We start from the raw sequence: 13,084 nt of genomic DNA on the forward strand, positions 1-13,084 counted from the left end.
TCTCAGGGTTTTTTTTTTGTTTTTTTTTCCTTCTTTTTCCCTAGCAGATGCTTCATACTCTTAAATTATCTCCTCTTCTTTCACTGCCCATTTATATAATAGCTAATCTCACCTGCATGTTGACTTAAACAGAATTATCAGACTGACTCATTACTGAACTATAAATGATAGAACTCTCCCAACAGAAACACTTGATAGAAAAAGAGGGAAAAAAACTATTTATTACCTGGATATTTCAGTTGGTTGGAATCAGACTGTAATACAAAAGAGTGAACACATGATTACAGTATCATGTAAACTGTTTTGTGGGGTAGAGGACACATTAAAGCAACTGGCTCCATCTGGAAATAGACAACAATTTGGCTCTTCTGAAATCAGTATCCTTAGATATATTTTTTGGTAGATGTCTCTAATTATTCCTCTAGAGATACTAACAAAATCTACTTACACACACCACACATTTGTAAACATATAAATGCAAATCTGTTTCCTTTGTAGCACTCAAACCCTTTGTAATTTTCTTCTCCAGTAAGTTGTAAGCTTCAGTGGATACAAGCAATCTTGTTCCCTGCTGGATCTCAGCACTGAATGCACTATTTGACACATGAATTAAATGAACCCAGGGGTTCTCTAAAATATTAACATTTGATGCCTGTGGTTTTCATAGCAACAGCAACAGCAGGAGTTCTAGTGAATTTGGATAGGAACAAGAACTGATTTTATGTGTATATTATTTAGGTCAGAGACCAACTACAATTTATCTTTTTGTATTTGAATTCCTAGTTATTTTAATATTTAAATGCAGAAGCTAGGATATAACGAAGTATTAGTGTTAACAAAAGCAAAACATGAAGAATCACTGAAATTTTAGTTTCTCAGTAGTCTTTCCAACTGTAAGACTTCTGACTGTATTTCCTTTTATTCTGTCATGTAGCAGCCATGTTCTTCTATATTTCTCCACACATTAATTCTAATGTAAGTATTGTGCCATTTATGAAATTCTCTACGTGGGCGTACTCCAAATTTCCTTTGTTTGCATGCACAGGTGGTGGTCGATATGTTCCAGGCTCTTCATCAGGATCTTCTAACACACTCCCTGTAGCAGATCCTTTTACAGGTGGGAAGCAGTTTTGATCAATACGTCTTTCTTCACTAAATTTATAGCATTTTACATTATATGACTTTGTTTTTTGAAGAATCCAATAACTGATAATTCCCTTTATATTTCCAATTTTGATGGATCTCCTTAACTTCTAATTTTTTCTTTTTCCTCGAGTACTTTTATAGCTTTCTTCATGACTTTTTAAATAGCATATTTATTAAAATTCATCATTTTCTCCAGTGATTCCTTCCTGAAAGGAGAGCAGAGTCATTAAGAACATAGATTTTAGAGTCAGATAGACCTTGATTCAGAATCTGGCTCTACCACTTACTTGCTGTAAGAAGTTGGCAAGTTACTTAACCTGTCTGAGCCTATTTTTTTTATCTGTGAAATTAGATAATAGGGGAATCCACCAACCGAGACACAGCATGAGTGCTATCACTGGCGAGATCTACTGATCATGAGCAGAGAAGGAGCCATGTGAGTCCCCTGATATTGGATGGAGCAGTGCAGTCAAGAAGTTTGCCCAGGCATATTTTGCCTTTAGCATGGAAGGAGACAGTCCACCCAGCTACCCAGGATTAGTCTTCCTAATCTAAGTTATTAATGGCCTTCATGAAGCCCTGGAAGTGTTGGTGTGTCTCTTCAAAGTGACTTTATTTACCAAGGTATGCATGCCTTAGCATCAACACTACTGGAAAAAAATTGGACCTTAATACAGCTGAAGAAATCTTTGTTTTCAGAATAGCATTTAATATTTCTTATGATGCTGTTGTTGGATCTTCAGCCAGAGTTCCTGGACAATATACCAAAGTTGGGAAGAGATTCATAGCATTTATGGTATCTTTCGGCCTTCCAGACTTGGTACTGTGAGCTCTAAAAGTGATACTGTACTAAACCATCAATTGGACCAACACTCAAACTTGGGTCAGTATCATGAAGTGTGACTTGCTCTCAGTGAGCGTCCCTTCTGAGAATGCATTGGTGGCCCGGATGCAAATAGCTGTACCCTGTGCATTGATAACCAGTATACCCAGAAACCAGCTACCAAGCTAAGTGTTGTGATAGCATGTTGGCCATTGAGGAAGTCTTTTGTGACATTGAAAAGGTAGTAAAGATCTGAATAATAGATAAGATGTTGACTTTCTCTCAGAATATTCAGGCATAGTGATTCCCTGAAACTTAGAACAACAGAGTTCCTAAATCTCATTAGCAGCTTTTTTTTGGAACAGAAAGAATATACCAAGCTTCAAACAGTACCAACAAAATCAAGAGAACTCCTGGGGCCACCTAACTGGAGCATGTCTCACTGTTGCAGTGTCAGTAACTCAGAAGAAGCAGTGAATATAGAAATATGCAAGATAGCATTCTGAAAGTCTTAAAAGAATTATGGAATTAGTAGGTTAACCGAACCATACTATTATAAGATAGATAACAACATCTGCCATATTGAGATACTATAAAAATCAAATGGTATAGTACATTTAAAGTATTTAGCAAAATGCCTGGAAATATTTAAGCCCTCAGTATATTTAGCTATTATTGTTGTTAATGTTGTTTCTGCAGTTTTACTGATAGCACAGAGTCCTATCTTGCTTCCAACTTGAGGTCAATCTTAATTCTTTTTTCTTATTTATGTGGTTCTCAAATTTTTTTTTTTTTTTTTTAGGGCTGCACTTGCAGCATATGGAGATTCCTAGGCTAGGGGTGTAATCAGAGCTGTAGCTGCCGACCTACACCACAGCTCACAGCAACGCCGGATCCTTAACCCACTGAGCGAGGCCAGGGGTCGAACCTGCAACCTCATGGTTCCTAGTGGGATTTGTTTCCACAGTGCCATGACCAGAACTCCAGGTTCTCAAACTTTTAATGTCAATTAGAATCATCTGGGATGCTTGTTTAAGTTAACTTATTGCAAGGTCCCACCCACAGAGATTCTGGTACACTAAATTAGTGAAGAAGTTAAAAACATTCACAGTCTGATCTCTTTTACTCAGCAATTCTGACTAAATGTGGTTTACTGTTAAGGTAGTTTTAAAAGCTCCCTCTTGGTTTCTGTAGTGAAACTAATTTGGAAAGCCAGCAGGCTGTTATGGGCGGGCCCTGGGAATCTGCATATTGAAACAGTAACTGATTCAGTTGGTCAGCAAACCACATTTGGAACAGTGTAGGACTGCATTCTGCCTCATAATGCCTTGGGCAAATTATTCAGCCTTCTTCTAAAATACTGTGCATAATAACTGTGTCTAATCAGTGTTTAAATAAATTTATGTATATAGGATGCTTAGCATTCTAACCAGCATATAGTAAAAACAGGAAATCTACCTATTCTGTTTTCTTCTTTAATGAATCCTGTTCATATCTGCAGTTCTGTTTTTAGTTTTATTTGCTTTTTCTGTATGTGTTACACTGTTTCTGTCAACTCCTGGATATTAAACTCAGGGGCTAGAATAGCTCATCTTTCTTTTTCCCACAAAGGCTGATCCAGGTCTCTGAACATCTCCAAATCCTGCTGATTATCTCTCTGCACTTGTTTTTCCTTTTTCTGTCTTTCTATTTTCAGTAAAGCAACTACAAGTATTCTCAAATGTGAAACTGGGCTATTATGATAGCATCCTTAACTCTTAACCTAGTTTCTTTTGTTTGTCTTATATATCAGCTAATTCTACCTCTGTTTTTCAATAGAGTAGTGTTCACATTTCATTATGAAAACCTTGACTTCCTCTCCAGGCTGTTAATGCTTTGGTCATTCATTAAATTTCCATACTTATAGTGTATAAGGCATGTGATGTTTATTTCATAACTTGAGAATGATTTTTCTGGCTTACATTTATGGAGATCTAACTAAAATGCTAGATACTGTTCTAAGCATTTTTCTGTATTAAATTTACAGCCCTTTTATTAAGATACCATTCTGAGGTGTGATTAATAATGAAAATAAGTCATTCTGTGTTATAGTTTGCCATTATCTGTGCTTACTAGGAATATTATTGCTTTTTAGGTGGTGGCCGGTATATGCCAGGATCTGCAAATATGGGAACTATGATGACTGGAGTTGATCCATTTACAGGTACTTTTCCTTTTCTCTCTTTTTTCTTTTGGATTTTAAAAACTTATTAGAACATTTATGAAATGGAAGTTTAAGGAAATTGGTATCTTTATCTTGCTGGAAAACTTCTTATATGGTAAATCAAGACCAAACTTTTTGATCTGGCTTTTAGTGTATTCTCAGAATTGTGCCATTACTGTTTGGTGAACTAAAACAAGGCATTTTTAACCTGATCCCCAGTGATGCTCACTTGACCTGATGTTGCCCATTAGTAAGGGCAGTTTTATGATTTTTTCTCTTGTGCAGCCAGGATTGAAAACTGCTGTTCTACTGTGTTAAGGCTGGCTTCCTCACTATCCTTACAAAATCTGAGTTCATTCCAGTCTCTCCCCCTTTCTTCTTTCTTAATGTGTTTAGAGTACCCCTGTTCACTACGTCACACATTGTTCTCTTTAAAAGGACTCAGAAGAAAATTTGCTTTTATGATTTAGGCCTGGAATATTTAAAGGCTTTCTCCTGAGCAACTAATTTTTTTTTTTAACTTTTAATACTTAGCCTGGACTTTGACACATCTTACTTGTTCATCATTATTGAATATATACTCGCATGCTTTTTTCCTCTATATTGGCTGCCAGTAAAAACACAGAAATGAATTTGTGGTTTACCTCTTGCAAGCCTGACAGGTTTCTTGGCATATATATTTCCCTACTTGTTATTATATACAAGAGAATATGTGTGGCATATGTTATTGAGCATAATGAAATAAATATTCATAAACCTACCACTCTACTTGAGAACTAACTTGGTATATGATTTTGTAAGCTATTTTTTCATTGCAGAAGTAACATTGGCAAAGTTCCTGTCGTGGCTCAGCAGGAACAGATCTGACTAGTATCCATGAGATTGCAGGTTCTATCCCTGGCCTTGCTCACTGATCGGGGATCTAGTGTTGCCATGAGCTGCGGTGTAGGTTTCAAATGAGGCTCAGATCCCATGTTGCTGTGGCTGTGGCATAGGCCAGCAGGTGTAGCTCCAATTTGACAATTTGACCCTTAGCCTAGGAACTTCCATATGCTGTGGGTGCAGCCCTAAAAAGATAAAAAAAAAAAAAAAAAAAAGGAATATTGGCTGATAGTATTAAAGTATAACATTATAACATAGTAGTTAATATTAAGGACTTGAGTGAGAATGCTCAGATTCAGATTCAAATCTCAGTTCCACTATTTGTTACGTGTTTTCCCTTGAACAGGTCATTCTGTTTCTGTGTCTTTGTTTCTCAATTTGTACTAGAGTTGAGAGTTTGAAATTATAAAATGTACATAAATCATTTTATACAGAATAAATGCTTAGTAATGTTAGCTATACATGTTGTGTTATAAAAGTCTTAAAGTTAACAGTGCTTCCTCCCATTTTTCAGAAATTGAAATCTTTAACAGTTGGGTTATGTACTGGACCTTATCTAAGCTGTTGTCATCTATCACCTAGACTAATCAAATAATAGCCTCTGAATTGATCTCTCAGTGGTTTATACTGCAGCCAGCTATCTTTATACATAAACCCTGTATGTCCCTCTCTTGATCAAAACTCTTTAATAACTTCCCATTGACTGGTTTTTCTTGCCTTCCATCACATTGCTCTCTGCCTCTTTTCCGCCATGCTGACCTGCATCAGTGTTTTGAGCATACCATGCTGTCTTCTGTCTTAGGAGTTTGGTACATGCTGTTCTCTTTTGTAATATTTGCACCCTTTGCTTTATTATTTAGACCATAAATTGTTTTTTTTTTCCCTCTTTTTTCTAATTTTGCAGCATAGTACTTATAAATGAACTCAGTGAAACTTTCCTGGACACTCACATATGCCTCTTGCTAGATCCTCTACTCTCTCTTAAGCATTCAACGTATCCTATAGTTTTCCTTTAGAGAACTTTTCATTATACTTAGTTCTTTAAATGATATTTGATGTGCAACCTCCTTACCACAACTAGAGTCTAAAAACCAAGAGTGTAGAAAGTGTCTTTGATCATGTCAATAAATATTTTATGCTTTGTAAGCAAATTAGAATTAATTTTGTGTGCTTACCTCATTTTTTATCTATCTTTCCCCTTTCTGTTTCTAATATAATCAAAAGATTAAAATGTTTTTTCATATTTTTGTCAAATGTATTAATTTTACATCAGAACAAAAATTTTGTATAAATTAAGATATGAAATGAAAGACAAATTAGACTTAAATTATGCTTTAATTGAAGTAGCTTTGTTCACTAAAATTGCTGAATTTTCATCTTGTGGCAGTTTTTTGCTCATGATCAGATACTGAGTTTCAGCTACTTAAAATGGGGATTTAAGAAGTAAATACATATAATATAGTAGGACCCTTGCCCTTCAAGAGGTTAAAACTTGGGATCATTTATAAAAATAATGTAGAAAAACGGAGTTCCCGTCGTGGCGCAGTGGTTAACGAATCTGACTAGGAACCATGAGGTTGCGAGTTCGGTCCCTGCCCTTGCTCAGTGGGTTAACGATCCGGCGTTGCCGTGAGCTGTGGTGTAGGTTGCAGACGCGGCTCGGATCCTGCGTTGCTGTGGCTCTGGCGTAAGCCGGTGGCTACAGCTTCGATTCAACCCCTAGCCTGGGAACCTCCATATGCCGCGGGAGCGGCCCAAGAAATAGCAACAACAACAACAAAAAGACAAAAGACAAAAAAATAAATAAATAAATAAATGAAAATAATGTAGAAAATGACAGTGCCTGCTATGTCATTTGGAATGAGGAGAAAGAGATCAGTATGCCTAGAGAATAAAGGAATGGAAAGTCTCATAATTGTTTTTTATCCTTTGATCTTTTGAAAACTTTTAATTTATGTATTTATTTATTTATTTTTGTCTTTTCTTTTTTTAAGGCCGCACGCATGCACGGCATATGGAGGTTCCCAGCTACAGCTGCCAACCTATGCCAGAGCCACAGCAACGAGGGATCCGAGCCATGTCTGCGACCTACACCACAGTTCGTGGCAATGCCAGATCCTTAACCCACTCAGCAAGGCCAGGGATCAAACCTGCAACCTCATGGTTCCTAGTCAGATTCATTTCTGCTGCACCACGACGGGAGCTCCGGAAACTTTTAATTTAGATTGAATCGTTAAACATGAGAGTAGAAAATATGAAATAGAAAGGCTTTGTTTTACGTTTAAGCTTCTATTCTAAAAACAAAAGTTATTATATCAACAAATATGTATATAAAATCTTAAAAGATTTATTTCCCCTCTGGAGTTGCCTGTTATTTTTATTGCATACACTGAATAGTTATATATCTCAGTAATTTTGAAAACAGAAGTCCAGTTAGAAAAATCTCACTTTTGACCACTCCAAATGATTTTCATCTTCTATTCCGTAAATAGGGAACAGTGCCTACCAATCAGCTGCATCTAAAACAGTGAATATTTATTTCCCTAAAAAAGAGGCTGTTACTTTTGACCAAGCAAACCCAACGCAAATATTAGGTAAGTGTATTTTAAATAGTTTTCTCATATGTCCACACCCTCTTTGAAATGCTCTCAAGACTGTTTCTCTCTTAAGCATGTGCTGGGAACCAGGTGCTTACAAGACAGAGACTTGTATTTCGGTATGGCACAACTGAGTAAACTAAAAAATCACAGTCTAACAATGGACATTAATACTTTATAAACCTTATACAAATATAAGGTAAATGCTTTTCAATGACATTAATGAGAAAAAAGTTAAGGGAGAAAGTAGAAATCCCATCCCCCAAGCTTTTTTTCAGGGAAAAAAAAGATAATGGAAAAAAATAATGAAAGAATAAAGCATTTAAACAGTAAAGATCTTGTCTGTAAAAATGAAACAGCTGAGTTGCCTTTGATTGCTTTTTCTGTTTGTTTTTTCTTAAAATGACTGGGTTTTGTTTGTTTTTGACTAAGGTTAGGACTAGCTCTGTTTGCCACAGAGATTATGGTGAGGGTTAACTGAGATAACATACATTCATTTAAGACAGAGGTGTTACTGTTTTTTGTGGGTGGGGTGTGAGTTGTCATTATCCTTCATATTATCTTTATGAAGATGATTCAGGTGTTTTCTTTTTCCTGTGTTTTCTGGGTTTTTTTTTTTTTCCCCCCTACATCCAAGGCATGCAGAAGTTCCCAGATAGGGAGTTCCTGTTGTGGCTCAGCAGGTTATGAACCTGACTAGTACCCATGAGGATGTGGGTTTAATCCCAGGCCTCACTCAGTGGGTTAAGGATCCAGCATTGCCATGAGCTGTGGTGTAGGCCAGCAGCTACAGCTCCAATTTGATCCCTACTCTGGCAATTTCCATATGCTGCAGGTGCAGCCCTAACAAAAAAAAAGTTCCCAGACCAGGGAACAAACCTATGCCACAGCAGCAACCCTCAGTGACAGTGCCAGATCCTTAACCCACTGAGCCACAAAAGAACTAAACTCCTCTTAGGTGTTTTCCTAATTGCTTGATTTTGAACAATAAAAAGTATGTGCATACTTTTAGACAACTTGACATTTTAAAACTCCTGTGGAAATAAGAAAGGTCTCTTGCTTTTTGCATTCCTTAAATAAACTTTGTTCTAATATTCTGTTAGTGTTAAGCAATTTTAATGCCAAAGAATAGTGAAATAGGCCCACGTTTGTAGTTATGATTGCTTAAAAATTTGTAAGTTTCTATCTTCTTAAAACTTTTGTGGAGTTCCTATTTTTGCTCAGGGCGTAATGATCCCTGGCCTTGCTCACTGGGTTAAGGATCCGGTGTTGCCATGAGCTGTGGTGTAGGTCGCAGACGCGGCTTGAATCTGGCGTGGCTGTGGCCAGCAGCCGTAGCTCCAGATGGACCCCTATCCTGGGAATCTCCATATGCTGCAGGTGTGGCCCTAAAAGACAAAAAGACGAAAAAAAAAAAAAAAGACTTTCATGATGAGAATTTGGGCTTTTTTATTCTTTGAGATAAAGATTTTGGAGGAAATGGGGTTCCCGTCATGGCTCAGTGGTTAATGAATCCGACTAGGAACCATGAGGTTGCGGGTTCGATCCCTGGTCTTGCTCAGTGGGTTAAGGATCCGGTGTGACCATGAGCTGTGGTGTAGGTTGCAGACGCTGCTGGGATCCCACAATGCTGTGGCTCTGGCGTAGGCTGGCGGCTATGGCTCTGATTCCACCCCTAGCCTGGGAACCTCCATATGCCACGGGAGCAGCCCAAGAAATGGCAAAAAGACAAGAAAAAAAAAAGATTTTTGAGGAAATAGTGTTAGGTGACTCAAAGTAGCATTAATTATGACAAAGATGCTGATATTGATGATGCATGTGAAGAGTTTGAAAGAAATACTTTCATGAAATGTGAATATGCTAGAAAAGACAATATTGCCATTAAATATATTTTTTAATTTTTTTTTTTTAATTTTTGTCTTTCTAGGGCCATACCCGCGACATATAGAGGTTCCCAGGCTAGGGGTCAAATCAGAGCTGTACCTTCGGGCCTCTGCCACAGCCACAGCAACACCAGATTTGAGCTGTGTATGCGACCTACATCACAGCTCATGGCAACACTGGATCCTTAACCCACTGAACAAGGCCATGGATCAAAACTGCATCCTCATGGATGCTAGTCAGGTTCATTTCTGCTGAACCACAATGGGAACTCCCCTAAATACATTTTTAAAATAGTGTGATGAAGTCAAGTGTGCAGATGGAACTAAGTCAATAAAGTAAATATTATAAATATACATTTAACTTTTTGACTGTTTCATTGGCAATCATAGAAGCTGACATAAGTTGGTTAAAATTTGTTATAGATTTTATCACTGAGAAAGTAGGAGATTGACTAATATATGGCATATAATATGGCTTTGAAAACCATTCAAAATGATAAAAAACATATACTTAAAAACTTATTCAGGAGTTCCCATCATGGCTCAGCAGTAATGAACCCCAGTGGTATCCATGAAGATGCGGGTTCAATCCCTGGCCTCGAATAGTGGGTTAAGTATCCAGTATTGCTGTGAGCTGTGGAGTCCATGGTCACAGATTAAAAACATACAGTCAGGAGTTCCTGTTGTAGCTCAGTAGTAATGAACCTTACTAGTCCCCATGAGGATGTGGGTTTGTTCCCTGGCTTCGCTCAGTGGGTTAAGGATCCGGCATTGCCATAGGCTGTGGTGTAGGTCACAGATGCTGCTCAGATCAGACATTGCTGTGGCTGTGGTGTAGGCTGGCAGCTACAGTTACAAGTCTACTCCTAGCCTGAGTGTGGCCCTAAAAAGCAAAAAGAAAACTCAAAACAAAACCAAAAAAACTTACTCAAAGCAGAAAGCTTTAAAGCCTGAAGGTCTTAGAAGATAACAGGTAAATAAAAATCATCACAGTAACCTCTTTCTATACTTAACTCAGCTTAAAAATACTCGCAGGCCTTATTTTATGGCCTTTGATAACTGCTGTGAAAAATCTTAACTCCCCCTATTGTGTGATAGAATACTCTTATTAAAATTACAGTCAGGGGAGTTCCCGTCGTGGCGCAGTGGTTAACGAATCCGACTAGGAACCATGAGGTTGCGGGTTCAGTCCCTGCCCTTGCTCAATGGGTTAACGATCCGGCGTTGCCGTGAGCTGTGGTGTAGGTTGCAGACACGGCTCGGATCCTGCGTTGCTGTGGCTCTGGCGTAGGCCGGTGGCTACAGCTCCGATTCAACCCCTAGCCTGGGAACCTCCATATGCCGCGGGAGCGGCCCAAGAAATAGCAACACAACAACAACAACAACAAAAAGACAAAAAAAAATTACAGTCAGGGAATATTGAAGGTTTGGATTTGGTTTCTAGGTAAACTGAAGGAACTTAATGGAACTGCATCTGAAGATAAGAAGTTAACTGAGGAAGACTTGGTACTTCTTGAAAAGATACTGTCTCTAATATGTAATAATTCTTCAGAAAAACCTACAGTGCAGCAACTGCAGACTTTGTGGAAAGCTGTTAACTGGCCTGAAGGTATGAAAACACTCTTTAAAATGTAACTAGAAAACAGAAAGTTTATCTTTTTATTTCTATCCATACTTCTTAGTGTTTCTAGATTTAGAAGTTAAGATGGGTAGTTGAAACACACATTGTGAACAACTTAACAAAAAGGATCCACTGTATCCCTGTAATTCAGTCTTGCTTTGGTCACATACCTTATAGAATCTGAAGGTAATATAATGATCCCCATACACGGACCATTGTGTACTGTTTCAGAGCATCTGTGGGTCCCCTGCAAGGCATCCATGAAACTCTTTGCGACCTGTTAACCATAGGCTACAAACATTTGCTCTAAGTATTTTTTCTTTTATTTAGTTAATTTACTTTTGTTTATTCCAAAAGGGTCCTCTTCCCTATCAGTTTTTCATGTAATTGATTTATTGAAGAAAAAAAAAATCATTTGTCCTGCAGAATGTCCCATATTTGGGATTTGGCTGATCACGTAACGTGTTCCTCTATCTCTGTTTCTCCTGCTAGGCGTAATTAGATTCTGGTTCAGTATTTTCGTGGTTTTTTTTTGTTTTTTTTTTTGTTTTTTTCAGGTGAACATCCATTATGAGTGATGATGCATACTACCTTTATATCACAGGGGCAGTAATTTCTGTTTTCCTCAACTCTTTGGTCTTCTTTTAGGATTTTTTTTAAAAATTACATACCTGGAGTTCCCATTGTGGCTCATGGTTAATGAACCCGACTAGCATCCATGAGGATGTGGGTTCAATCCCTGGCCTTGCTCAGTGGGTTAAGGATCTGGCATTGCCATGAGCTGTGGTGCAGGTTGCAGATGTGGCTCAGATCCCAAGTTGCTGTGGTTGTGGCATAGGCTGGCGGCTACAGCTCCGATTAGACCCCTAGCCTGGGAACCTCCATATGTTGCCCGTGCAGCCCTAAAAGACAAAAAAAAAACAAACAAAAACCGAAAAACTACATCCCAATTCTGTTCTCTCCATAAGGATTTATTGAATACTCACTGTATGTAGACCTATTTCAGTAACCCAGGAGAGTTACCATATTTTTATAGCATATGTGATCTTTGTAGCAATAAATCCAGTCTCCATAAATATGAAAAATCAGTTATTACAAGGTTTTAGAAATATATGCATTTTGTAAAGCAGGCATATGATTTTTAACATTTAAAATTTTTTGACAATATATTTTTCTTTTTTTTTGATAGATATTGTCTTTCCTGCGCTTGACATTCTTCGGTTGTCAATTAAACATCCCAGTGTGAATGAGAACTTTTGCAATGAAAAAGAAGGAACTCAGTTCAGCAGCCATCTTATCAATCTTCTGAACCCTAAAGGAAAGCCAGCAAACCAGCTGCTTGCCCTCAGGACTTTTTGCAATTGTTTTGTTGGCCAGGCAGGACAAAAGCTCATGATGTCCCAGAGGGAATCACTAATGTCCCAGGCAATAGAACTGAAATCAGGGAGCAATAAGAACATTCACATTGCTCTGGCTACACTGACCCTGAACTATTCTGTTTGTTTTCATAAAGACCATAACATTGAAGGGAAGGCTCAATGCTTGTCTGTAATTAGCACAGTCTTGGAAGTTGTACAAGACCTGGAAGCCACTTTTAGACTTCTTGTGGCTCTTGGGACACTTATCAGTGATGACTCAAATGCTGTACAATTAGCCAAGTCTTTAGGAGTTGATTCTCAAATAAAAAAGTTTGCATCGGTATCAGAACCAGCTAAAGTAAGTGAATGCTGTAGGCTTATCCTAAATTTGCTGTAATAGAGGGGTGGGGGCTGAGATTTTAAATTGATTAGTGTTTTTTTCCCTCACATTTTACATGACTGATTACAGATGATAAAAAAAAAAAAAATGCTGTGGATTAAGTAAAATTTCAGATCTTGTAAAGTGGGGGAAGGGTAAACAAAGAAGGAGAAATAAAATTTTTGCACTGAT

At 37.8% G+C, this 13,084-nt stretch overlaps 1 protein-coding gene across 3 annotated transcripts in view; it reads left to right on the forward strand.

Annotated features, from left to right (window-relative positions):
• Positions 1-13,084, forward strand: part of PLAA (phospholipase A2 activating protein) — a 44,105-nt gene extending 31,021 nt beyond the window's left edge. Inside the window, exons 10-14 of one of the 3 annotated variants that reach the window (XM_047767545.1) lie at positions 1,046-1,117; positions 4,104-4,172; positions 7,547-7,648; positions 10,979-11,143; positions 12,345-13,084. In XM_047767545.1, coding sequence (XP_047623501.1) covers positions 1,046-1,117; positions 4,104-4,172; positions 7,547-7,648; positions 10,979-11,143; positions 12,345-12,910 — 974 coding nt within the window. In that variant the 3' untranslated portion in view covers positions 12,911-13,084. The remainder of the gene's footprint in view (positions 1-1,045; positions 1,118-4,103; positions 4,173-7,546; positions 7,649-10,978; positions 11,144-12,344) is intronic. The other 2 variants (XM_047767547.1, XM_047767546.1) reach the window with 2 other exon arrangements.

Source organism: Phacochoerus africanus, chromosome 2, assembly GCF_016906955.1.
Source record: "Phacochoerus africanus isolate WHEZ1 chromosome 2, ROS_Pafr_v1, whole genome shotgun sequence".
NCBI lineage: Eukaryota > Metazoa > Chordata > Mammalia > Artiodactyla > Suidae > Phacochoerus > Phacochoerus africanus.